Source organism: Chiloscyllium plagiosum, chromosome 28, assembly GCF_004010195.1.
Source record: "Chiloscyllium plagiosum isolate BGI_BamShark_2017 chromosome 28, ASM401019v2, whole genome shotgun sequence".
Classification (NCBI taxonomy): domain Eukaryota; kingdom Metazoa; phylum Chordata; class Chondrichthyes; order Orectolobiformes; family Hemiscylliidae; genus Chiloscyllium; species Chiloscyllium plagiosum.
Window position 1 is genome coordinate 4799374 of NC_057737.1, and position 26653 is coordinate 4826026.

General features: G+C 38.5%; 2 protein-coding genes across 4 annotated transcripts in view; both read right to left on the reverse strand.

Moving 5' to 3' along the window:
- Window positions 1-5629: 5629 nt before the first annotated feature.
- LOC122564208 lies at window positions 5630-13117 on the reverse strand. The gene is made up of 3 exons (XM_043718903.1): window positions 12991-13117; window positions 9441-10505; window positions 5630-5887 (listed from the first exon to the last, which is right to left on the reverse strand). The coding sequence occupies exons 1-3, from the start codon at window positions 13115-13117 to the stop codon at window positions 5727-5729; spliced, it is 1353 nt and encodes a 450-aa protein (XP_043574838.1). The 3' UTR covers window positions 5630-5726.
- Window positions 13118-15029: 1912 nt separating this feature from the next.
- Window positions 15030-26653, reverse strand: part of brip1 (BRCA1 interacting helicase 1) — a 231834-nt gene continuing 220210 nt past the window's right edge. For all 3 annotated transcript variants that reach the window (XM_043718107.1, XM_043718106.1, XM_043718108.1), the window contains 2 exons: window positions 18213-18524; window positions 15030-16892 (listed from right to left, as the gene is read on the reverse strand). In XM_043718107.1, the coding sequence (XP_043574042.1) occupies window positions 15889-16892; window positions 18213-18524 (1316 nt within the window). In that variant the 3' untranslated portion in view covers window positions 15030-15888. The remainder of the gene's footprint in view (window positions 16893-18212; window positions 18525-26653) is intronic.

Consider the following 26653-nt stretch of genomic DNA (forward strand, 5'->3'; position numbering starts at 1 on the left):
TCAGAATATTAAGACAGATAGCAGAAGTTTCTATAAATATATAAGACGATAAAGAGTGGTTAAAATAAACATTAGTCCTTTCGAAGTGAGAAGGAGGAATTAGTAATAGGATATGACGAAGTGGCCAAGGCATTGAACATGTATTTTGTGTCGGTCTTCACAGCGGAGGATATGAATGACATGTCAGTAGTTGACAAAGAGGTGAAGGTTGGTGAGGACCTGGAAACTATCATGAAAGAGGTAGTGTTGGGCAAGCTCATGGAGCTAAGGATTGACAAGTCTCCTGGCCCTGATGAAATGCATCCCAGGGTTCTAAAAGAGTTGGTGGGAGAAATAGCAAATGCACTTGTGGTAATTTTCCAAAATTCACTGGATTCTATGGCAGAGGTTCCAGCAGATTGGAAAATAGCAAATGTAACAGAACTGTTTAAACAAGGGAAGTAGATAAAACAGAGGGAATTATAGGCAAAAGTGAGTACTACAGATGCTGGAGATCAGAATCAAGATTAAAGTGGTGCAGATCAAGTAGCATCCGAGGAGTAGGAAAATCAATGTTTCAGGCAAAAGCCCTTCATCAGGAATGAGGCTGGGAGCCTCAGGTGAGGAGGGATAAATGGGAGGGGGTGGGGCGGGGAGAAGGTACCTGAGATGGAGGTGGGGGTGAAGGTGATATGTCAGAGAGGAGGGTGGAGCGGATAAGTGGGAAGGAAGATTCATAGATGGGACAGGTCATGAGGACGGTGCTGAGCTGCAAGGCTGTAACTGGGGTAAGGTGGGGGGAGGGGAAATACGGAAACTGGTGAAGTCCACATTGATGCCATGGGGTTGAAGGGTTCCGAGGTGGAAGATGAGGCGTTCTTCCTCCAGCTGTCAGGTGGTAAGTGAGTGGCGATGGAGGAGGTCCAGGACCTGCATGTCCTCAGCAGAATGGGAAGGGGAGTTGAAATGGTTCTGCCAAGGGGCAGTTGGGTTGATTGGTGCGGGTGTCCTGGAGATGTTCTCTGAAGCGCTCTGTGAGTAGGCTCCAGTCTCCCCAACAGGAGACCACATTGAGAGAAATGAATACAGTAAATTACACGTGTGAAAGTGCAGGTGTAACTTTGATGGATTTGGAAGGCTCCTTTGGGACCTTAGATGGAGGTGAGGGGGGAGGTGGGGGTGCAGGTTTTGCAATTCCTGGGGTGGCAGGGGAAGGTGTCAAAGGGAGAAGGTGGGTTGTTAGGGGGCTTAGACTTGACCAGGTAGTTGCGGAGGGAACGGTCTTTACGGAAAGTGAATAGGGGTGGGGAGGGAAATATTTAGCTGGTGATGGGAATTATAGACGAGTTTGCTTAACTACTGTATTGGGGAAAATGTTTCATGCTTTTATCAAGGAAGAAATCACAAGGCATCTAGATAGAAACTGTTCGGATGGGCAGACGCAGCATGGGTACATGAAGGGCAAGTTATGCTTAACTAGTCTTTTGGAATTCTATGAAGACATTACGAACATGGTGGACAACGTGGACCCAGTAGATGTGGTGCATCTAGGCTTCCAAAAGGCATTTGACAAGGTTCCGCACAAAGGTTACTGCATAAGATAAATATGCAAGAAGTTACGGGCAACATATTAGCATGGATAGAGAATTGGTTAACCGACAGGAAGCAAAGAGTGGGAATAAATGAGTGCTATTCTGGTTGGCAATCAGTGACTAGTGGTGTGCCTCAGGGATCAGTGTTGGCACTGCAATTATTCACAATTTATATAGATGATTTAGAGTTAGGGACCTTGTGTAGGGTGTCAAAGTTTGCGGATGACACTAATACGAGTGGTAGAGCAGAGTTTGCAGAGAACTATGAAACTTTGCAAAGGGACATAGATAGTTTAAATGAGTGGCAAAGGTCTGGCAGATGGAGTACAATGTTAATAAATGTGAAGTAATCCATTTTTGGTAGGAATAACAGTAAAAAGGACTTTACCCGAATGGTAAGAAAATGCAGCATACTGCTGTGCAGAGGGACCTGGGTGTTGTGCATGAATCACAGAAGATTGGTCTGCAGGTGCAACAGGTAATTAAGAAGGCAAATGGAATTTTGCTAAAGGGATTGAGTTTAAAAGCAGAGCGGTTATGATTTCGAAGCTCCTTGGATGCTGCCTGAACTGCTGTGCTTTTCCAGCACCACTAATCCAGAATCTGGTTTCCAGCATCTGCAGTCATTGTTTTTACCTCGGTTATATTGTAGCTGTATAGGTTGCTGGTGAAGCCACACCTGGAATACTGCATGCAGTTTTGGTCTCCTTACTTAAGAAAGGATGCACTGGCACTAGAAGAGGTGTAGAGGAGGTTCAATCCGTTGATTCTGAAGTAGAGAGGGTTGGTTTATGAGGAGAGACTGAGTACACTGGGATTATATGCATTGGAATTTAGAAGAATGAGGGAGGATTTGATAGAAACATAAAATTATGAAAGGAGATAGATAAAATAGAAGTGGAGAGGATGTTTCCACTGGCAGGTGAAACAAAGACAAGACAGCATAGCCTCAAAGTTAAGGGGAGCAGATCGAATTGAGAAAAAACTTCTTCACCCAGAGGGTTGTGCATCTATGGAATTCCCTGCCCATTGAATTGCGGCTTCCTCAGTAAATGTTTTTAAAGCTAAGATAGATAATTTCTTGAACAGTAAAGGAATTAAAGGTTACGGTGTGTCTGCGTGTAAGTGGAGGTGAGGCCACAAAAACATCAGCTATGAATCTCATTGAATGGCGGAGCAGGCTCAAAGGGCCAGATGGTCTACTCCTGCTTCTAATTCTTATGTTCTAAAAATAATAGCACCTGAACTGAAACACTACCAGGCTGATATATTCAACCACTTGCTATGTTTGGAAAAAGGTAGTTTTCCACTTTATGCTCATTTATAGTTTTCCTCTATAATTATTCAATAACTAGAAAATGTAGTTCATATTGCTTAATATAATTTACAGATGAGTTCAAGGCAGTTTGACAGTTGTGTTCACATGATTCCAAAATTCCCCTGAATGTACTCTTTTCTACAAGACTATTATTTCAGATACAAAAAGTTGTCAAGTAAGAGCACAAATGTTTTCTACTAACTTGGGGTGTGCTCATAAATGAAGTTGTAGCATTACATCTAAGTCTAGTTTCTTAAAATAATCAAACACACCAAGAGATTGAAACTTAACTTAAAAATTAGTTTAAATAAGTGTCATGTGAACTTGAACCCAGTATTAAGCCACTAAAGTTTATGAGCAGTTCAATGCAGACAGCTAAAAATACTTTCCAAAGCAAAATAATACTTATGAATATTTTCATACTTCCTAATTAATTTTGTCACTGCTGCTGTAAGGTGTCATCAAGTTAATAGCTCTTGAAGTAATGTATTCTGAGATTGCACCTTGATTATTAAAGGAAACAGCACATCCATTCTTAAAACTTGTTCTAATATCAATATTCATCCAGGGCCAGTTGAAAGCACAGTTAACTTGTCTTGAGTTTTGATCAGTCAAATAAAATTAGTAACTCAGTAATTTGGGAATTGTGAAGAAGTCATTGATTTTGCATGATTAATTCAATTGCAGACAATCTTTCATTACTAGCTTATCAAATGTTACATTTTCAAATCAGTTTAAGAACAAATTGTACACAAATTATTAATAGTACACTGCAAGTTATGTACTGAATATAGTAGACTCTTCGAGAAGTAGATTCAGCAGCATTAGGAAGCATATCATAGCAAAGCCAATGAGTATATGACAGGCAAATCATGCTTAATAAATCTACTGGATACTTTTGAGGACAAAACTATTAAAATTAATAAGGAAGAACCAGTGGGTGTCATGTATTTGGATTTTCAGAATGCTTTGGCTAAGGTCCACCTTAAGAGGTTACTGGGCAAAATTATGGCATTTGGGTTTGGAGATAACGTATTAGCATAGATTGAGAATTGGTGTATAGACAGGAAACAGAGATTAGGAATAAAAAGGTATTTTTCTGAGTAGCAGGGAGTGACAAGTAGGGTACTACAAGAATCTGTGTTTGGTCTCCAGCTACTCACGTTCTATATAAATGACCTGGATGAGAGAACCAGATCCAACACCTTCAAGTTATGTAATGACACAAAACTGGTTGGTTGTGAAGAGGTAAGGAGGCTTCAAGGTGATTTAGAGCTGAAAATGTGTTGCTGGAAAAGCGCAGCAGGTCAGGCAGCATTCAAGGAGCAGGAGAATCGACGTTTCGGGCATGAGCCCTTCTTCAGGGCTCATGCCCGAAACGTCGATTCTTCTGCTCCTTGGATGCTGCCTGACCTGCTGCGCTTTTCCAGCAACACATTTTCAGCTCTGATCTCCAGCATCTGCAGTCCTCACTTTCTCCTTCAAGGTGATTTAGACAGGTTGCGTGAGTGGGCAAACACATGCCAGTTGCAGAACAATGTGGTTAAATGTAAAGTTATACATTGCAAGTGTGGATGTACAAAGGGATCTTGGTGTCCTTGTATACCAGTCAACGAAAATAGACAGGCATGAAATTAGGAAGACAAATGGTATATTAAAATCTTATAGTACAGAAGGAGGCTACTTAACCCATTATGTCCATATTGACGACCACTGCAATATGATTGGAGTTCAGAAGTAGGGATATCTTATTACAGTTATACAGAGGCTTGGTGACTTCACACCTGCAGTACTGACTACTGTTTTGGTCTCCTTCCCTAGAAAGGATATACATTCCTGAGAGGGAATATAGCGAGGTTCACTAGGCTGATACTGGGGATGGCAGGAGTGTCCTAGGAGGAGACATTGGTTAGACTTGGCCAGTATCATTCAAGTTTAGAAGGATGAGAGAGAATTTGATTGAAATGTATACAATTTTAACAGAGCTGGACAGATTAGATACGGGGAAGACATTTTTCTTAGTTGGGTACTCTTGAACGAGGGGACAATATTTCAGGATATGAGGTAAATAATTTAGAACTGAGATGAGGAAAAAAATTCTTCACTGTGGAATTCTTTATCACAGAAGGCTGTCAAGGCCAAGTCACTGAATATATTCAAGAAAGATAGGAAGTAAATTTCTAGACTTGAAATACATCAGGACTATGGGTAAAAAAATAGAAATATGTCATTGAGATAGAGGATCAGCCATGATGCTATTGAAAGGTGGAACAGTCTTGAAGGGTCAAACGGCCTACTTCTGTTCTATATTTGTAAATGATTCTACATATTCAGAAATTAGCATGTTTGTACTTTCAAGGACAACAGATAAAGCTACAAAGTACCAAATGCCTCAAATAGGGGAATTAGTTAAATGAATAGTAGAAACCCAAGTATGGAGGGCCCTGGTTCAACTAACAATTTGAGTTGAGTTGTGATAGCAATCAGAGCAGAACTGCCACAATTGACCTCATAGTCCCAGTCTCAAGTAGAGCAATCATCCAGGGTTCCCATATCTGATCAGTAATCAATGTATGTGTGGAAGAGCTAAGAACATAGCTTTAATGATGTTTTCTACAGCTCAGTATCATGTTCTAGGCCGTAAAAAGAAGCATGGCTACTTTGTGATGCATTTTGTAGTCAGACCCAAAGGAGTACATCGGAAGAGACAGGAAAATTGCCAGGAAAAATGCATCAAAAATGCAGCATCTTTTATTAGTGAAATGCCCTCATTAAAAAACTTATTACTAAATGAAATATGTATACTTATTAGTACAAATTATATCAAAATACACAGTTTATGAATTAATATTATAGTTAGAAGCAAATGTCAAAATGCTGGAGACTTTTTTTAAAATTGGCTGGCCTACTCCATGTGATGGAATCCTCTTCTCTTTACAGATATTCCTTGCAGATCTTCTGTTAGCACTACCTTTACATGATCTATGTATCTTTAACCCTAAGAAAGAAAGATGGTGTCATAAGAATATTGAGTATGAAAAGAAAAGTCCAAACGCCTCCCCCTAGACCACATGAGAAGGAAAGGTGGAAAACTGAGTAGCTATCGATTACTTGGCAATCAATGCAAAGACTCATAGCAACCCTTACTCTCTACTGGGAATAAGGAAGCATTGCAAAAATGTAAAGCATTTTTCAGTCTTGATTTGGCCCATGGTTATAACTAGCAATCCATCACTGAACAAGACATTGAAAAAAATGGCATTCCGAACATACACCGGGAAATATTTTGAATATATAAGAATGGTGTTTAGTATCTTCAATGGCCCTGCTACCTTCATGTGTGTGATGGATAAAGCTTTTGGTGACTTTAAGTTTCAATACCTCTTGAATACATGGATGTCATACTCATCTTCAATCCTTGCAAGACCTGACACTTGTGACCAATTGCAATTTAACTTAAAATGTCAAACTAAAGAAGTTGCAACTTTTCTGGACAAAAACATGCAACTTGAAGCACTTTGTTGTTAAGGAAGGCATTACTCTTGAAGGTGAGAAAATCCAAGCTGTAGAGGAGTGGCCCCAACCTAAGATGGGATGCATGTGTTACCATAGGAGGCTTGGACAAGGCTGAATGCCCAACTCCACGATTTGTTGAGGTAATCAGGCAATGCTGCAGGAGAGGTTGGGAAATGATGGATGAAGCATGATACCTCACAGAGCATTAGAGAAACATAAAAATTATTTGGAGTTGGCCTATTGGTTCTTTAAGACTCCTACACCATTCATAATGATCATGGCTGATCATCAAACACAATAGCTTGTTTTTGGTTTTCCCCCATTTCCTTTGATCCCTTTAGTCCCAAATGCTATATACGACTCCTTCTTGAAATCCAGCATGCTAAGATTCTTTTTGCATCTTCAAGTATATGCTTGTCTCATCACCTGCCCTTGGTTACCCAGATTTACAATTCAGAGTCATACAGGCCCTTTGGCCCAACTTGTCCATGCCGACAAGGTTTCCTAAATTGAACTAGTCCATTTGTGTGTTGGGCTCATAGCACTCTACAGCTGAAAATGTGTTGCTGGAGAAGCGCAGCAGGTCAGGCAGCATCCAGGGAACAGGAGAATCAATGTTTCGGGCATAAGCCCTTCTTCAGGAGCCCTTCCTGAAGAAGGGCTTATGCCCGAGACGTCGATTCTCCTGTTCCCTGGATGCTGCCTGACCTGCTGCGCTTCTCCAGCAACACATTTTCAGCTCTGATCTCCAGCATCTGCAGACCTCACTTTCTCCTCATATCACTCTACACCTTTTCTAACCATATACATGTACAATGTCTTTTAAATACTGCAATTATACCTGCCTCTGCTAATTCCTCTGGCAGTATGTTTCATCATGTACCACTCTCTGCCTGAAAACGTTGCCCCTCAGGTCCATTTAAATCCTTTCCTTCTCAACTTAAACCTATACCTTCTAGTTTTGGACTCCCCGACCGTGGTAAAATATCCTGGCTATTCACTTTATTTATGCCCATCATGATTTTATAAACCTCTCAAGTTACCTCCCAGCCTCCTACATTCCAGGGAAAAAGTCTCAGCTTATCCAGCCTCGCCTTATAATTCAATCCTTCCATTCTCGTTAACATCCTCGTAAATCGTTTTTGCACCCTTTCCAGTTTAAAAACATCCTTCCTATAGCAGGATGATTGTACTGGAAATGAATGCCTGTTTCCTTGACTCTAGGAGTGGTGCTGTCACAGGTTCAAATACAGTAAAGAGTGACTATCACTTATGCCAGTTGGAGTTTCAGATCAAATGAGAGGAATATAGAGAATTAATACAGTATGAATCTAAAACTGCTCATTCTGATTTGGAACTATATCTCCACTCCTTCAGCATTGTTGGGTCAAAATCTTGGAACTCCATCCTCAGGAGGTTTGTGGGTCTACGTACAGCAAATGGACTGCAATGTTTCAAGAAGGCAGCTCAACACCACCTTCTCAAGGGCAGCGATGCATGGGCCTGGACAGCCAGTGACACCCACATCCCATGAGTGAATAAAAAAAAGCCTGGCTTTCTATCTTAAATTGCTTTTAAAAAAAAATATTATCGATCATACATTGCTCAAATTCTATCGACCCTCTCCAGAAAAAAATCATCAATGTGCATCATAAAGATGCCTGCCAGTTTCTGTTTGTGATCCCAACAGAACACTGCTGGGTTAGCTTTAAGCTGAATGTGAACTTCTTTCAGCAAGATGGCTCCAACTGAGAAATTCCATACCCTCACTGCTTCATTCAATCCATAAACACATTTGAATTAAATTTTGATGGATTATAAACATGCATCACACTCCAAAACAAAGCCTGCAAAATGCTAAGTTTTTAAAAACCTCAAGATTACATCACTTAACCTCATCCCTCATGGTATCGCCTCCACTCCACAACACCTCCCTCCTCTAAACAAAAAATTCTGGCTTACTGTGGATATTGGAGATTTTTGTTTAACTCAGCTTCTTAGAAATTACAATTGGTAATAACTGCTTGCTTTGCTGTGGAACCTGGTCTGCAGTTTAAATAGTGGCTGGCTCAGAGGGGTTGTTGTTTTACCTGGTTCAGTTTTAGGAAAGCCTGCGAATTACAAGCTGAATTGCAGGAAAATTTGCTCAGAACAAGGAGTCCAGCTGATCACTCCAATTTCCAAAAAAAAACTCTACATCAGTTCAGGGTCTAACTTATTCAATCTTTTGAAAAGAGTGATTGAAAGAACATCTCAAGATTGCATTTCCCGAACAAGCTGCGTCGGCAGGACATCAGAGACAATTGTGTACATTTGTGACTTAACCTCACTTGCCAAAATGATGGAGCAACAGGCTCTAGAACGTATATACTTTATCCTTTCCCATCAAGAATGACCCACTGATCAAAGTGTTCTTTTCAGAAAGCCTATCTTTGCAGAGAAAACTTTTATTTTCTGAAGACAGAGTCTGTGTGTATTTGCTTGTGGGGATATTTATAGGGAAAGGCATTTATACTTCTATATTAGACTATGTTTGTTAACTAATCATTGTATCTTTATTGAATAAGTTTTATTTTTGTTTAAAATATGACATAACTAAGGCATTTAATTTGTCATCTTGATAGCTGGAAAAAAATCTGCATTTTATGTTGCAACCCATGGAGTAGTGGAGTGGGAATGATGGCGCACTAAACATATGAATGTTTTCTTACTTATGTTTGCCTCTACATTTAGAGACAGTTTAGAGACAATAGTTTGGTGACTATAGTTATATCTTTCAGAACTATGCTGGTTATCTATAACATAATTAATTTCACAGTTAACTTGAAAACAACTATTTTCTGGATGTCATTTCCTTGAATAGTATATTTTAAATATAAATTGCAGTGATCTACAATTAGAAAAACAATACAAATTCACAGCTGCCTCAAGTTAAATTTTTCATCTTCAGTGCTGCTCTTTTCATTGTAAAGATTATGTCTTTTGCAGAAGATCATTTATTTCCCAATTCTTTCTTTAAAATCAGCATTCATTACCTGTATTAAAAGCTGGATTAGTTTCATTCAGGTTTGGATCCTTTTCCAGTTGAAGTAGTCTGTCCACTGGCTCTGAACATTTGTTGCCTGGGACAACGGTCCTATTGTTATCTTTACAATTTAAGCCTGAAATTGAACTATGCAGTTTATCTTCACTGCACTGGGCAATCTCTAATGGAGATGAATAATACTCAGGCAATATTAGTTCAAACTGAACAATGGATGCTTTATCTCTGGCAGTTTTTGATTTTCCATTATGTTGTTCTTCAAAGGTAGTAGAAAGACAGGTGCTGAAAAATTTTCTTCCGCATTTTCTCTTTTTTAATTGAATTTTGGCTTTAGAATGACAAGACTTTGTAGCCTTATTTCGATATTCTTTGGGAAACAGTATTTTGCTAGATTTTTCACTATGGGGTATATCATGTGCCCCAACAATCTGGGCTACCAGGCTGAATTTCTCATCATTTTGTTTTTCTGTTTGCTTTCTATTTTGGGTGGGTCTTTTAGGCAGTACATTTGCATACATGCTTCTCAATCTATAATGTGGTTTGTTTGATGGTATATTTTCTCTTCTAGTTCTTCTCTGTTTCTTGAAACCAGCTGTACCAGATAAAATTGACTTGCTCTTCATTGCATTTTCCTTCACATTATGAATTTGCATGCTTGATCTACTCAAAGTGGATCTTTCCATTAACTCCTTCACAAACAAGCTTTTGTTTTCTGCCTGGTCAATTTTCCTGCAGTGGGGTTTCAAAGTCTTTCCATCTGTTAACTGTTTCCACTTGCAGTTATTCATTTTGGTTTGTTTGTGTACATTTCTCAACTTAATAGGATCATTCTTCTTCTGGCCAGGTGTTTTATTTAATGTTTCTATATCAACTTCATGCTTAGTTTGAGCACTTGGTTTAACACTATCCACCTTTCCAACCTTTTGTCTACTTCTTATATGAATTTGCTGATCTGAACAGTTCCCTAGACATTCTTGTTTTGATGAAGCTGCAGAAGCCTCGTTAGGAATAATGACTTGATTTTTCCCATCAGAATAAATAGAGGAATTATTAGTGCCTGAAGAAATAAATTTAAAAATATGAAAAAACAATGAGACACTTTACAACAGTGATTTTTCAACTACCATTTTAAGTGCAACTTAATATTAAATTAAAAGATTTTTAAACATTCAATATCTGGTCACATGCCAAATGAAGAGGATACTGATAGCAATTTTAGCTTACTGAAAATCCACTAAACAAAATACTGAATCCCAAATCTTCTAAGAACTAATGGGAAGGCTGAGAAGACTTGCTCATGGAAAATAGCATTTTCTTGCTGAATAAGGCACTAAAATCTCGTAGTTCCTTACAATTTGCAGATACTCTAATACTAGCATTATTAAATTGTGTAAATGAACTTGTAAAATAACATTTCAATTTTGTTACATACGTAGCACTTGCTTCTATTTTAAAATAACCAATAAGAAATCAAGAGGAACTGAGATTTTTAAAAAAAACAAGTTACAGTGATTGGAAATTCTGAAAAGGCAGTAAAATCAGATTCATTTATAACATCCAAAAGGCATAGGGTGTAGGTTTGCTTGCTAAGCTGTAGGTTTGATATCCAGACATTTCATTACCTGGCTAGGTAACATCATCAGTGGTGACCTCCAAGTGAAGCGAAGCTGTTGTCTCCTGCTTTCTATTTATATCTTTCTCCTGGATGGGGTTCCTGGGGTTTGTGGTGATGTCATTTCCTGTTCGTTTTCTGAGGGGTTGATAGATGGCATCTAGATCTATGTGTTTGTTTATGGCGTTGTGGTTGGAGTGCCAGGCCTCTAGGAATTCTCTGGCATGTCTTTGCTTAGCCTGTCCCAGGATAGATGTGGTGTACTTAACTACACCAGCAACCATCCCAACACACACAAACGAAGCTGTATCAGAACACTATTCCAACGAGCCACCACACACTGCAGCACAGACGAACTTCGGAAAACAGTGGAGAATCACCTATACAACGTATTCAAGAAGAACGGATACTCAAATAATAGTGCGCAGATTCCTCAAGAACAAACCACGACAAGCAGACCAAACACAGCCAGAAACCCTAACCACCTTACCATACATCAAAGAAGTTTCAGAAATGACAGCCAGACTACTAAGACCCCTCGGAATCTTAGTAGCACACAAACCCACCAACACTCAAACAAAAACTAACAAACTTAAAAGACCCAGAACAACCCATGGACAAAACCAATATCATCCACAAAATTCCATGCAAGGACTGCCACAAACACTACGTAGGACAAACAGGAAGAAAGTTAGCCACCAGGATACACTAACACCAGCTAGCCACAATAAGACACGACCCTCTCTCCCTCGTAGCCCTACACACGGATGAAAAAAAACCCACCATTTCGACTGGGACAACACATCTATCCTGGGACAGGCTAAGCAAAGACATGCCAGAGAATTCCTAGAGGTCTGGTACTCCAACCACAACACCATAAACAAACGCATAGATATAGATGCCATCTATCAACCCCTCAGAAAACGAATATGAAATGACATCACCACAAATCCCAGGAACACCATCCAGGAGAAAGATATAAATAGAAAGCAGGAGACAACAGCTTCGCTTCACTTGGAGGTCGCAAATGATGATGTTCCCTAGCCTGGTAATGAAACATCTGGATATCAAACCTACAGCTCAGCGAGTAAACCTCAACTGAGCTACAAACCTTCACAGACCTTGCATCCAAAAGGCAACTGAATATATTAAAAAGGATTCTTAAAAATGTTTTGGAGAAACAGTTGGGTGTGATATTAAATGGATAATTCCTGCTCGAACTGAATGGCCTTTTTCAATGCTGTACAGTTCTAGCAGTTAATAGCTCTAACAGATCTGTAGCTCAGTCTGGTGAAATAAATTTAAATTACACTCAATCAAGCAAAATAGTACAGAATTGTTCTTCTGACCCTAAACGCCAATAAACTGATTAAACATGTCTCTCCTTTGATGAAAGGATGCAGACTCTTCTTGACTATCTTGAGTTATTCTAAGTGTACAATCATAATCTCTTTAGTTATCAGTCCTTATATCCTCTGTACAACAGATATCAAGCCAACTGGTCTATAACTTTCGGTTTTCTGCCTCCCTCAATTATTGAATAGAGGTTCTAAATCTGCTACTTTCCATTCTGAAGGAACCTTTCACAAATCAAGTGTATTTTGGCAAATTAGCACCAATGCATCTACTAGCCCAATAGCCATCTCTAAAAACACCAATGGAGTCCATTTGAACTTGGACACTTGTTAACCTCCAGTGCCATCAGTTTTACTTGGTAGTGCATCCTTCTTGGCTATAATTTCACCATGTTCATCTTTCCCTTCCAACTCATGATTTTAGTTATTCCTGGATCCTCTAAAGTGAAGACAGAAATGCTGTATCAGAATACAGGAAATTAGAAGTCAGAGCTCTCTTGGTCAATATTTGTAACGAAGGGCTGAAAGTTCAAAGCACAAATTTGTCTAAAATTCAAAAGCAAATTGTTTATTACCACTTCCTTCAAAGTGGGTAAAAAAATCAGCAGTGAGGAAGTGATTTGGACTTCCAGAGCAACCTTCAGCACAAATGGTAGCTTCATTATTCAGCTGATTAACTTGAAAATGGCTACTTTGGTACATATTTGGGGAAACTTAATCCTTGTTTCTCTCCCCTCCCTTTCATGGAAGCTAGGGCATTTGAACAGTGTGAAAGAGCTCCAGTGAGATCCCATCAAAGGCAATATTGTAATGTTCTATGGAAGAAATGTGAAAGACAAAAATAGAAAACATATAACAAGGCAGATTTGTATTAGTATAAATAACTAATTTAAACAAAAATGAGATACAATGGTCTCCAAGAGTAATATTTAAAATTAGCGTTATATGTTTCTCTCGTGCATATTGAAACTTTAAAATAGCAACTGCGTGATACAGTCAATTGGAGCCTCAATGTATTACAACATGGAATTTTGCCCCATGATTCCCAATAAGTCGATTTTCTTAGCTGTGTCACCATAACAAAGCTCCAAACAAACAGAAAGGAAACAGAATCAATGGTTCTTGTGGTGCAGTCTTCTGGGCCAGAAGACCCAGGTTCAAATTCTACATGCACCACAGGTGGGTAATACCATCTCTGTGCAGGTTGATTTCAAAATATCTAAGGGGAGAAAAATGAAATTCAAGTCACTTTTGAGCCCCTTTCTTACTCCCCCCTGTGGTTTCAGAGTGAACTAGGGAAAACTATATTCTTGTTGGAATTTATGCATTGCATGGGCAAACTATGACAGGCAAATAAATTATTATTTCAAAAAGAGGCAGAACCTTGTCCTTAAGAAACAAATCACTACAGATTTGATGTATAAAACTTTCTAATATCATTCCTTCAGAGGCAATGCAGCAAATAAATCAGTGAAGGCAACTGAGAACTGTCAATTTGCCAAATGGCTATTAAAATGAAGAGCTACCAGCTCAAAAGAGATTTTCTTCACATTACGCCAACTATATGATCACGACATCCAAGGATTACATTTTAACATATTTCATGAAATCCTAAGCCAAAAATATAATACAAGGTCCATTTTGACAATGAATTCCAGCTATGAAATTTAGTCACAAGAATCCCTCCTGAGAAAAAATGTACCAGCTTTGTATTTATTATTGTAACCAAAACATTAAATCAATAAACATTTTCAAAACACAAAATAAACTTTACATATGCAATTAAAAACAAATAAGTTTAACAAATTTTCTTTAATGGCCATCTGAAATATTTTATTTTTACAAAGAGAGTTTAATTTACAGCTTCTGATACAAATGTGTCACAGTTACTCAACTGTGAAAAGCAGCTTCTCCAGTTCTCCAAATCACACACCTTACATATGAAGTTAACAATCTCATAAAAGAGAAAATAAACATTCTATGGGAAAGTTCTACTCTCTTTTTCACATTGTCCTTAATTTGATTCATTACATGATACCGAGAGACCTAGATTTCAGGTTGTTTATGTTCATTATTAGGAATTAAAAATCAGCCAAATCATTAACAGGAATTATACCTGACACAGATAAGAAATTATTTTTAAAATCTACATAATGAAATAGAAACAAATAGTACTCTGGAAGGTTGTTGGGTAGTGTTGCAAAGTAGATGATATCATTTGGCAGTTTTTCACATACATATTCAGTTCCACTGACTGAAATCAATCAGTGATCCAATATTATGTTGTTGCCTCTGCCCAAAACTAATTTCTACTTCCCTGACTTGCAAGATTAAGGTGATTCTAACAGGACCAGAGCACATGAATACAGGGACCAATGTTGGGTTCACTATGATTTTTGCTTTCTAACTAACAATTATTTTAAAATGAAACCATTTATGAAATACCATACATAGAAGTAGGTTACTCTATGAAAATACTTAACCTTTAAATAATGTAGCTAGATAAACAATGGATGATTAATGTCAAAGACTGGTGTTCTTTGCGAAAGAAGATCCCCAAAAATGTGCCATAACAAATGACAGTAATACAGAGTTCACTAAAATATTGTTCAAAAACATTATTACAAATTAAGAGTCTAGCCACTATTTGCCAACGTTCATTGTCTATAGCTTTGATATCAGGATAGTTTAAGAATAAATGTTATTATTGCATAACAACATTTCCACTTACTGTAGTGTAAAACACATAGCTTATTTGCTTTGAGTTTTAGATCTAATTATCAGTTGTCTATTTTAGTCAATGGATAGTTTAAGGTTAAATTTCCAGATCTCTAGCCCACAGATAAATAACTTACTAACACAATTTCTCAGTAAACATACTTTACATGACTACATAATACTATATAATGGCTTCAGATGTCTTCAGCACATTGGGATGTCATTTACTAAATTAAGTAACATCACATTGTAACAAAAGCATAATAGAATCCAATGTAATTCCACTATGATTAATATGTATTTAAAAGGCATTCAAATCTATTGTTCTTATATAGCTTGGATTTACATCTACCTAATCCTTTTGCTTAGTATCTCTGTAAGTGCCATGTGAAATGAGTACAGAAATCTCAGTTCATAGTTGGCATTGGTCCATGGCATAAAATCAATCCAAATTTAAGATAAATCGATCCTCATATACATAGTTAGATTCATGTAATGTGGCAAATTAAAAAATTATAGTACAGAAAATACATTTCAAAAATTTGGACTGTAGCATATTGCTAGGACTAAGTGGAGATGTTCTTCCCACTGTACTTCTATATCTGACCTCATGCTACACAAGATGTTCAATTCCCCAACATGAACACTCGTCATCATAAACAAAATCAAAAACTACAAAGCTTGGCCTATTGCTAAACTCATTCTTAAATCAGAATGAGTCAATTTGACAGAATAATACAAATATCAGTTAGATATTAGTTATTGTCTGCAGGGAAGTGGAGGCATTGCACACATACATTATCACTTATTAAGCTTGTACCTTTATTTCTAGATCTGGACAGTCTATGATTTCTGTTCTTTGTTACTTTGTCAGATTTTGCCAGCTCACCAAAGTGGTGAGGTCCTTGAATGGCGCCATCCTCCTCCTCATTTGTCAGTGTTGCTAACTTAGGCACAATTTTGTCTTTCACTACTACATTGGAACAGAAACTGTGTTCAAAGCCTGAATTCATTTTATTTTCATTAGACTTTGTCAGCCTATCAAAGAAGAAGGGCCCTCCAATTTTATTCTGAAGCATTTTCATGGATTTAGCATCCTTGTTCACAGGTACAGCAGGAAAATCACAGATATTGTCACCTTTAGCAACATCTGGTGAATTATCCTTCTCTGCTGTTTGAAAACATTCTTCCTCTGGATCCTCGTCAAAAAGCTCAGGGGTAAAACACCATGTCTCATCCTCATTAACGTCCTCTTCTTCTACTGGCTGTTGCATATTAGTATCTACCAAGGCCGGTGTTCCCATTACCTGTACGTCATCCTTCCTTAACAACCCCAAAACAGAGGAGGGTGACACAGCCATGGAGCTGTTATAAGAATTTCCTGCACTGTCATAAGCAGTTTGGTTTTCTCTATTATCCGGTAATTCACCTTCTACCATATTTAATAATAAATCCTCTCTGATGTTTATTGATGTTCCACTGTCCTTCGGTAGCATGCTCTCAAACTGAAATGAAGTCATTTCAATTTTTTGCTGTGTCTGTCTAATGTTCTTCTCATAATCATCTTGCACCACTTGCACCAACTGAACAGGTGCAATCTGTGACTGTGTCAATGGTGTTCGGATAGGTGTTGATGTTAGAGGTCTTTTTTTAAAATACTGCATGATAGATCCTGAGTTGTCTTTATTGTTACTGTTTTTAGAATTTTTGAAGAGTGGAATCTTGGTAATTATTGTTGTAGAATTTGTTTCTTCGTTATCTGTAAGACATGCCAATAATTAATAAGAGTCACTAAATGTCAGTACAGCATACTTTTATCTCAACAACGTTTTTTCAGCATTTGAGCATAGATCAACAACTCAGGTCATGATTACTGTGAATATGCCTTCAAAATTCATTGAAGTCCTCTAATCATCAATGTGGTCCAGAATTCTCAAAACAAAGCCATTATCAAGTTAGTGATAAGATTGGTAGGCTCACTACAACCTTCTCAAGGGCAACTAGAGATGGACAAAAAAGTGCTGGCCCAGGTTAAGCTGATGAAACAAAAGCAATGAACTGCACAGGGTGTAAATCTAAAAGTCGAAAAACTCATCTGGTCTGGCTAAACTTGTGGAGAGGAACAGAATTATTATTTCAAGCTGTGACTCTTCAACAGAATCAAGAAAAGTTAGAAATATAGGTGTTGAGTAAGTGAAAGAGTGGAAGATGGAAAGATCAAAAGGGAAGGTATTTCTGAAAAAGGATATGTTGTCAAAAGTTTCCATACAGCACTCATCAGGACAGCAAATGTATGAAATGGAATATATAAGACAAAATGGCTCAACAACGTGTGTCTTTTCAGAACAATACTCAATTTCTGGATGAAGCAAAAGGTCAGCTGAGGTTATTTTATGTTCAAATATTAATTAAATGCAAATTAATATGCAACTTCCTTAAATCCATGAGAAAATAATTTAGCACCCAAAGTGACGTGAAACAGATTTCTGTATTCTATAACTAATACCATCCCAGGGCTGACACACTGAATCAAGAAAATCAAAAAGTAGTCTTGTCATCTCATTCTCAAAACTAAATTATTTTGAAGGGATAAAATTAAACAAATGCAATTTTATTTAACAATCCTTCAGCTTTCTTATTCAAGTGGGTTAGAGAATTAAAATACAAAATTGATGATGGAGGCGATATTCTTTGAAATTAGGAACTTAGGCAATTGCCATATCAGTGAATAAACCTAATTTTTTTCATGTGACACCTAATTTGCAAAAGTTATACACCATTTTAGTATAAAGTGAGGAGAAAAAACAGTTCACTGCTGTCCGTCTTCTAAAATACATAAAATTTTCTCTTCCCTAATATTAGACATCTCTACCAGACCAAAACTGCTGGAATTTAGAAACAAATCAGAACTGATGCAAGGTCACAGTTCTGAAATATTAACTCTGTTTAGCTGTACGGATTCTGCTAGAGATGAGAATTTAAACATTTTGTGCTTTAATAATAAGCTTTGTACATTTTTCTGATAGGTCACACTAAACAAAATAGTTGTTTGTAGAACTAACTGACATCCAATACTAACCAGGTATTTCTGTAGTGGTCATTTTACTAGTATCACAGTAGGGATGTATAAGAATAGCATTAGGATTAGTCTTCTGACTTCCTGTTGTAGCATTTGGCGCATTGCATTTTGGAGTGTCATTTTCCAAGAATTCTGAGCTGACGATTTGTGAGTGATAATCTTTGTTATCAATGTGTACGTCAACTGTTTTGCAGATCTTGGGTAAATGATCAACATCCTTCTGGTGATTACTGGCAAACATGCTTAATGACTCCAATGCATTGCTGAAATTTGAATGGTGGCGTACTTGCTGACGGATCCACTTTGACAAACCTATAATTAAATATAAAGTTGTAATCAATGAAAATCAAAAAAGAATGAAAAAAACGACATTTAAAACAGGGTAAAACATTTAAGAATGGTTTATACATTTTATTAAGTCATCCTTAAATGTAAAGTCACCACAATCCTACCAGATCAAAGGGCTGCTCTCTCATTAGACAGAGATGACTGATGGTAGTTTAACCTGGGGGTAACCATGCCTCAGTTGATGGGTGAGGTTGAGAAGGAGAGTCCTTCACAGTAATCTCAAGCCAATGTGGGAATTGAACCCATGCTGTTGGTATCAATCTGCATGGCAACCCAATCATCCAACCAACTGAGCTAACCAAAGCCCTTAATATAAATCAAAAAAGTGATGTTTGTACTGAAATTTCTGAAAACAATTCAATTTAAAACAGAACATTATTATTTAGGATTTTCTTTTCTATGTTAGCACATTACTGAAATATATTTCCAAAATCCTCGAGTTGAATAAATTAGTACATACCTTAAACATAGCATCACAGAATCCTTACAGTGCAGCCTGAGGCCATCTGTCCCATTGAGTCTGAACTGACCTTCCAAACAGCATCCCACCCAAACCTTTTCTTATGCAAAAGGTACAATATATGTACAAGTTCCTTTTGCCTACAGAAAATAAAGTCCTGTGAATTTATGTATGTAGCTTCTAGCACATGCAAATGCATCACAATGTGAATTCAACTGATAATCCAATTGCTTTCCAGTGTAATTTTTAGCATGGTCTAAATTACCTAATATGCAACTTTCTATAGCAGAATCACATTTAAATATGGATGTACTTTTTGAAAGTTTACAAGTATCGCCTGGTTGAGCAGAAAACCAGTATGTTTCTCACTGCAAATGGTTACCGGGATGTGTTGTTTGATATGATCTGCCAGTCATTGAGACATATGGTCTACCTTTCTTGCATCACATTGGCTCTGAAACTCATCACACTTCTGAGATAGTCAGAAGGTCTTTTTGGCTTAACGGCAGCATTCTATTAGTGGAGAAAGCCACTTGTTGGTTTACCACACTGGAGTGGTGTAAAACAGCAATCTTTACCCATTGCTCAAACCTTTGAAACAATCACACCTTCCAGGTAATTTGAGGAAGAATGGGCAGCACTCAGGACCAAAACTGGAGAACAAATTCAAGAATTTTCACAATATGCAGCAAGCAATGATTTGATCAAGGAAGCCAATATCATGCAGAGTTAAAAATCACACAACACCAGGTTATAGTCCAACAGGTTTATTTGGAAGCACACTAGCTTTTCCTTCATCAGGTGATAGTGGAGGGCTCAATCCTAACACACAGAATTTATAGCACTATCACCTGATGAAGGAGCGATGCTCCGAAAGCTAGTGTGCTTCCAATTAAACCTGTTGGACTATAACCTGGTGTTGTGTGATTTTTAACTTTGTACACCCCAGTCCAACACCGGCATCTCCGAATCACAATATCATGCAGGATAGTTTTGAAATGCCTCATCACAGCATCGAGTTTACATGATGAGCAGATGGCTATGGCCTTACTCACGAGGCTGCCAATAAGATTGATCTTAGTGTGAGGGATTGTTGGAATTCCAATAGGCACATTGACCAGTGAATGTAGACTTTCACTAGTCAGTGGTTGAAATCCACTGTCAAACTTCACAATTAACACATTGAGGAAAAGGAATTAGTTTAATTGCTCCATTTCAATGTTAGATTTGAGCACAGGATGGAATTTCATTAAATAAAAATTAAAAGAACTGCAGATGCTGTAAATCAGAAACAAAAATGGAAGTTGCCGGAAAAGCTCAGAATGCCTGGCAGCATCTGTGAAGAAAAATCAGAGTTAACGTTTCGGTAATGGTGACCCTTCCTCAGATGGTAGCGAGGAAAATGCCAGTTTATATGCAGAAGATAGATTGGAGGAAGGGAGTAAGGAGGAAATGATAGGTGGGGATAAAGCCCAAAAAGAGACAAACAAAGGACAGACAGACAAAGGAATGGATAATGATCTCGCTTGGCAAGTGAATAGTTGTTAATGGAGACTTTTCATTTAACTCCTCTCATTTTCTTCAGATCAGAGGGCTGGCCATGGGTACTCGCGTGATCCCTAGTTATGCCTGTCTCTTCGTTGGGTATGTGGAACAATTTTTGTTCCAGTTCTATTCTGGCCCCCATCCACAACTCTTTCTCTGATATATTGATGATATAATTGGTGTTGCTTCCCTCTCTCATCTGGAATTGGAAAAGCTCATCGATTTCATTTCCAATTTCTACCCTACCCTCACTTTCACCTGGTCTATCTCTGACTCATTCCTTGCCTTCCTCTGCATCTGTTTCCATTTCTGGGGATAGACTGGCCATTAATATCCACTATAAATACATTGACGTCCACAGCTATTTGGATTATACATCCTCGCACCCTACTTCCTGTAAAGACTCCATTTCATTCTTCCAGTTCCTCTCTCTCAATGCACATGTTCCAATGAGGCCAACTTTGACAAGGGAGCCTCCAAAATATCTACCTTCTTCAATTGAGGATTCCCTACCACTGTTGTTGAGGGGGCCTCAACTGGGTCTGACCCATCTCCTGCACTTCCACCCATACCTCCAACCTTCCCTCCCGCAACAGCGATAGGATTCTCCTTGTCCTTACCTACCATCCCACCAGCATTCACATTCAGAAGATCATCAGCCGCCATTTCTGCCATCTCCAGTGAGATGTCACCACTAGACACATATTCCCCTCGCTTCCCTTGTCCACCTTCTGCAGGGACCATTCCATCTGGATACCTTGGTCCACTCTTCCTTGACTTCCAACAGCCTCCCCCCCTCCAACACCCAACACCTCCCTGAAACCGTGGAAGGTGTAACATTTGCCCATTTATTTCCACCCTCCTCATTATCCAAGGGTCCAAACATATCTTCCAGGTGAAGTAGCACTTTATCTGCACTTCACACAAACAAGTCTACTGCATTCATTGCTCACAATGTGGCCTCTTCTAAACTGGGGAAATGAAGCATAGACTGGGTGACCACATAGCAGAACCTCTATGTTCTGCCTGCAAAAAAGAGCCTGAGCTTCTAGATTTCTGGCACCTTAACACACCACCTTGTTACCTGGCCAACATCTCTATCTCAGGTTTGCTGAGCAGCAAAGCTCAGTGTAAGCTGGAAGAACAACACCACATTTTCCGCAAAGGGATCCTGCAGCCCTCCAGATTCAATACAGAGTTCAATACTTTTAGGGCCAGAACTCTCCCATGCCCTAGCCCCCAACCCCACACAGCAGGCCTTGTTATCACATAGTCTGCCATGACACACAACTTTTTTGATAGCCAGTAACAGTCTCCATTAACAGCTATTCACTTTCTTAGCCAGACCATTATCCACTCCTTTGTCCAACTATCTTCTCTCTCTTTGGACTTTATCCCCACCTATTGTTTACTTCTTACCCCCTCACCCACCCTATTTCTGCATATAAACCAACTTTAACATATTGTTGGTCACCAAGAAAAGTACACTTTTAATGGAATGCCCACTAATCTTCTCTATCCTTTGTGTATTTCTGATATGTACAGGGCACGCTTGTGATATTTTAAGGGATTAAGGATGGAATTCCAGAGTTTATGGTAATAGGCAGCAGGAGGTGTAGTCCCCCATGATGGCAAGAAAAAACAGGGAATGCACAAGAGACTATTGCTAGGATGAGCTCAGATATCTTGGAAAATTATAAGGTTGGAGGAGATTACAGTGATAAGGAGGGGAAAAGGCAGTGTAGGAATTTGAAAACAAAGACGAGAACTTTAAAATCAAGACTTTGGTTAAGTGGGAGCAAATACAGTTCAGCAAATACAAAGGCATTAGACGAACAAGACTGAGCAAGTTAAAGGCAGCAAAAGTTTGGATGTTGTCAAGTTTATGAAGACGAGACTGTGGCAGGCCAGTGAGAAATGGTCAAGTAGTAATGAAAGTATTACTGATGCATTCACCAGCAGATGAGCTGAGACAACAGCAAGTCCAGCAACGTTTACTGAGGTCGAAATGAGAAAAGATGAAAATTATCAACACTGCCACAGCAGTAATAGAAATTAACATGAATGAATTCCCAGGCATACTGCACAGTTATAGTAGGTATTAACAGATATACTACACTTGATAAAGAAGAAGAGAGATCAGCAGAGAAACAGAGTAAAATGAGAGTAAAACAGGTTAGTCTGAAAGTATAGAGTAAGGGAAGAAAGAGTGGTCAGCCTGAAAATTCAGTACACAGGACATACACAACCACAACAGTTAGTAGATTTAACAGCATCCATTTTCTGGAAATAATAAAGGGGCACTGCAAAACAAGGCTCAAGTTCCTCTAGAGACCTGTGACTTACACTTGCACCTTAAGTAAAAAGGTGTGCAATGACTTAGCTACCTGCAATGCACAGGCAGCAAACATCTATAATTCCTTCTATTTCAGCATCACAGCCATCTCCAATAGATGTTTTAACAGTCAGGCACTTTGTGCTGTAATGCTCTATTAAGGAGTCAAAAAGTGTGGCACTAGAAAAGCACAGCAGGTCAGGAGCAGCATAAGCCCTTCGATTCTGACTCTCCAGACTTGCAATCATCACTTTCTCCCAGTGCTCTATAAAGGAGGCTGACAATGCACTACACTACAATTCTGACAGCAATGGTACATTAGCCACTTTCAATACGGAAGCAGATAGGAGGGTTCATTGTCCAGGTTATTCATTAAACTCTTTAATGAAGCACTACTGCTTCTTCTGCACAGATTTACAACCTGGAAGTATTATTTGTCCCATCAGTTTGTGTCCTTTCTCCCCCATCAAACACACACACGGTGCTATTTATTTATTTGAGCACAACTGAAAAAAATATTTCAACATAAGTTTTTTTCAGCAATATCCAAGTTCTGTACTACCAAACTATGCACCCTTGTTCATTTTCATTAACTGACTTCTGAACATTTAATTCACCCCATTCATTTCTCAAATTTTTTTTTCCTTCCTATTCTGAAGACATTGTGCTTTTTGTATACAATGCGATAGCAATAGCTCTCCCTCTAACCTGGTATCATGTAATTTTTGACCTTGTCCTTGCAATGTCACAGTTGTTTTATGCCAAACACAGTTTCCCAGGAGTTGATGAATGGTGATACAGTCAAAGAACAACGTTTGTTAATTCCCAAATCTGGGTATGAAATGAACCCTTAAAATCATGCAACCAGGTGCCGTGGATTTAAACACTGTCCTTTTACCTTTCAAATGCAGGTTGGGACTTCAGCCTTACTAATGGAATGAAAATCTCTCCAGAAAGGTTCTAACTGAATTAAGCTGAGGCAGTGTCAATCCAGTTCTTATGCTCAAATCCATAGCATAAAAAGGCCTATTATTCAGTGCTAATTGGTAGTTGACTCAAAGTCCTCAAAAATTCTGGCGTAGGAAATGAAAACAACACACTTATGTATTATGGGGTGCTTTTTGAAACTGAAGCCAAGACATATTGTTGGAACAGTGAAGAGAGATTTACTTCTATATTTTCTCACATGAAGAGGGTAGAAGGCAAGTAGGAGGTCACTGACTGACTCACAAGCACATTGGAAGTAGTTTAGGAAATATGCTAATACTTAAAAAGGGCATAAGTAAGATGAGAAAATAAATTCAGATACAAGAATGGTAGGCTAAAAAACCTTTTGCAAAATTGTTCAATCTTCCATCTCCCCCTTCGGAATTGAAAGATTTCCCATTGACCATATTTCAAATGTATGGCATTCTAAAAGTCATAACACTTCACTTGAATGTACCCTCTAAAAATTTACAGGTGCTCATGTGCTCTATAAAATTTTACAAGTTAAACACTCATGGGTACACTAGGAACTAACTATTTTCCTTAACTCTTAAAGCATTAGATCATTGCATTTGCTCTGTTAATCACATAGCGTTATTCAGCACAGAAAAAGGTTAATTTGGCTAATTTGAAGTATAACATACGCTGCATAACTCTGTTTTTAGCTAAATTCTGCTGTATTGGCAAGTAACAGCAGCATTACTTAAGACTCTGATGCAAATAAAAATTTTATAGTCCAGTCATATCTCAAGCAGCTGTTTTGCATTATCTTAGAAATCTGAAAGCCAAAACAGAGTTATAGCACCATCCAGTGACAGAAGGGCAGTAATTTTATATTCATAATTTTGATGCAACATTTGAGTGCAAACTATCCATTTGATTCAGGATTTTCAATGTTGAAAAGTAAGATAAAGTTTTATTTTATCAATTTAAACAAATATTCTTTATTTTTTCTCAAGATTCTACCATCCCATACAACTTTTCTAACCAATCCAGCAGCAATCACCTTCTTTCACAATGCCTATAAATTTCTGTAAGTGACTGCTCTGGAGGAACAATTGAGCAAGGTAAGCTTATTCAGATATTCAATTTCATGCAAGATTAGCAACTCATTATGTAGAGTGTGTTTTTAATTTGAGAAACTGCCAACTTGTAAAAAATGGCTATTATGGAGAAGTATCTATATATAAAACAATATCTATTTTAAAATCTACTCACGGCGAAACATAGAGGCCCAGTGACTTATGTTAATACACAAATAGGACAGTACAACAGAAGTAAGCTTTGCATCTTGAAAAACCGTACTCATAAATCCATATCTCAAACTCATCTGATGATGCAGCAAAACAGTACCAAATCTTTCTAAGTCATGAATAACCAACCTGGAAGCAGCTAGAATGATTGGGTCAAAGCACTCCAATCTCAATTACCTCCTTATCATCTTGACAGTAAGACTCAAAACGTAATGAGTATCAATTTATGATTCTGAATCTGCACTCTGAATACTGCATATTCCAACAAATTGATGCTTAAATGTGTTGCACCATCTATGTTTATTGCTATTATAAAATTGGGTGGTATCCAAATGTTTTAGTGAATAATATACTGGCAGGGAAATTTGCTAGAACTGCTTGGGAGGATTTAAACTAGTAGGCTCAAAGGTAGAAGACAGAGGGTGGTGGTGGAGGGTTGCTTTTCAGACTGGAGGTCTGTGACCATTACAACAGGATCTTGACCAGATGGGCCAATGGGCTGAGAAGTGGCAGATGGAGTTTAATTCAGATAAATGCGAGGTGCTGCATTTTGGGAAAGCAAATCTTAGCAGGACTTATAGACTTAATGGTAAGGGAGTGTTGCTGAACAAAGGGACCTTGGAGTGCAGGTGTTTGGTATGCTTTTCTTGATTGGTCAGAGTATTGAGTACAGGAGTTGGGAGGTCATGTTGCGGCTGTACAGACATTGGTTAGGCCACTGTTGGAATATTGCGTACAATTCTTGTCTCCTTCCTATCGGAAAGATGTTGTGAAACTTGAAAGGGTTCAGAAAAGATTTACAAGGATGTTGCCAGGGTTGGTAGATCTGAGCTACAGGGAGAGGCTGAACAGGCTGGGGCTGTTTTCCCTGGAGCGTCGGAGGATGTGGGGTGATCTTATAGAGGTTTACAAAATTATGAGGGGCATGGATAGGATAAATAGGCAAAGTCTTTTCCCTGGGGTCGGAAAGTCCAGAACTAGAGGGCATAGGTTTAGGGTGAGAGGGGAAAGATATAAAAGAGACCTAAGGGGCAACTTTTTCACGCAGACGATGGTACGTGTATGGAATGAGCTGCCAGAGGATGTGGTGGAGGCTGGTACAATTGCAATATTTAAGAGGCATTTGGATGGATATATGAATAGGAAGGGTTTGGAGGGATATGGGCCGGGTGCTGGCAGGTGGGACTAGATTGATTGGGATATCTGGTCGGCATGGACGGGTTGGACCGAAGGGTCTGTTTCCATCGGCATGGACGGGTTGGACCGAAGGGTCTGTTTCCATGCTGTACATCTCTATGACTCTATGATGAAATGCACTAGATTTTAGAGTGCTGAGACACAAATTAGAGATTAGGTACTCTGAACATCAACTTCAGACTTCAAATCAGCTACCACAGAGCAGTCATGAAGTACAACTGCTGAGTTCCTGTAAGGAGAAAAAGAAAATATAGGGGACCTCATTTACCTTCTAGCTGTCAGTTTCATAATATAGAGGAGCCGCCGGACTTGGTCA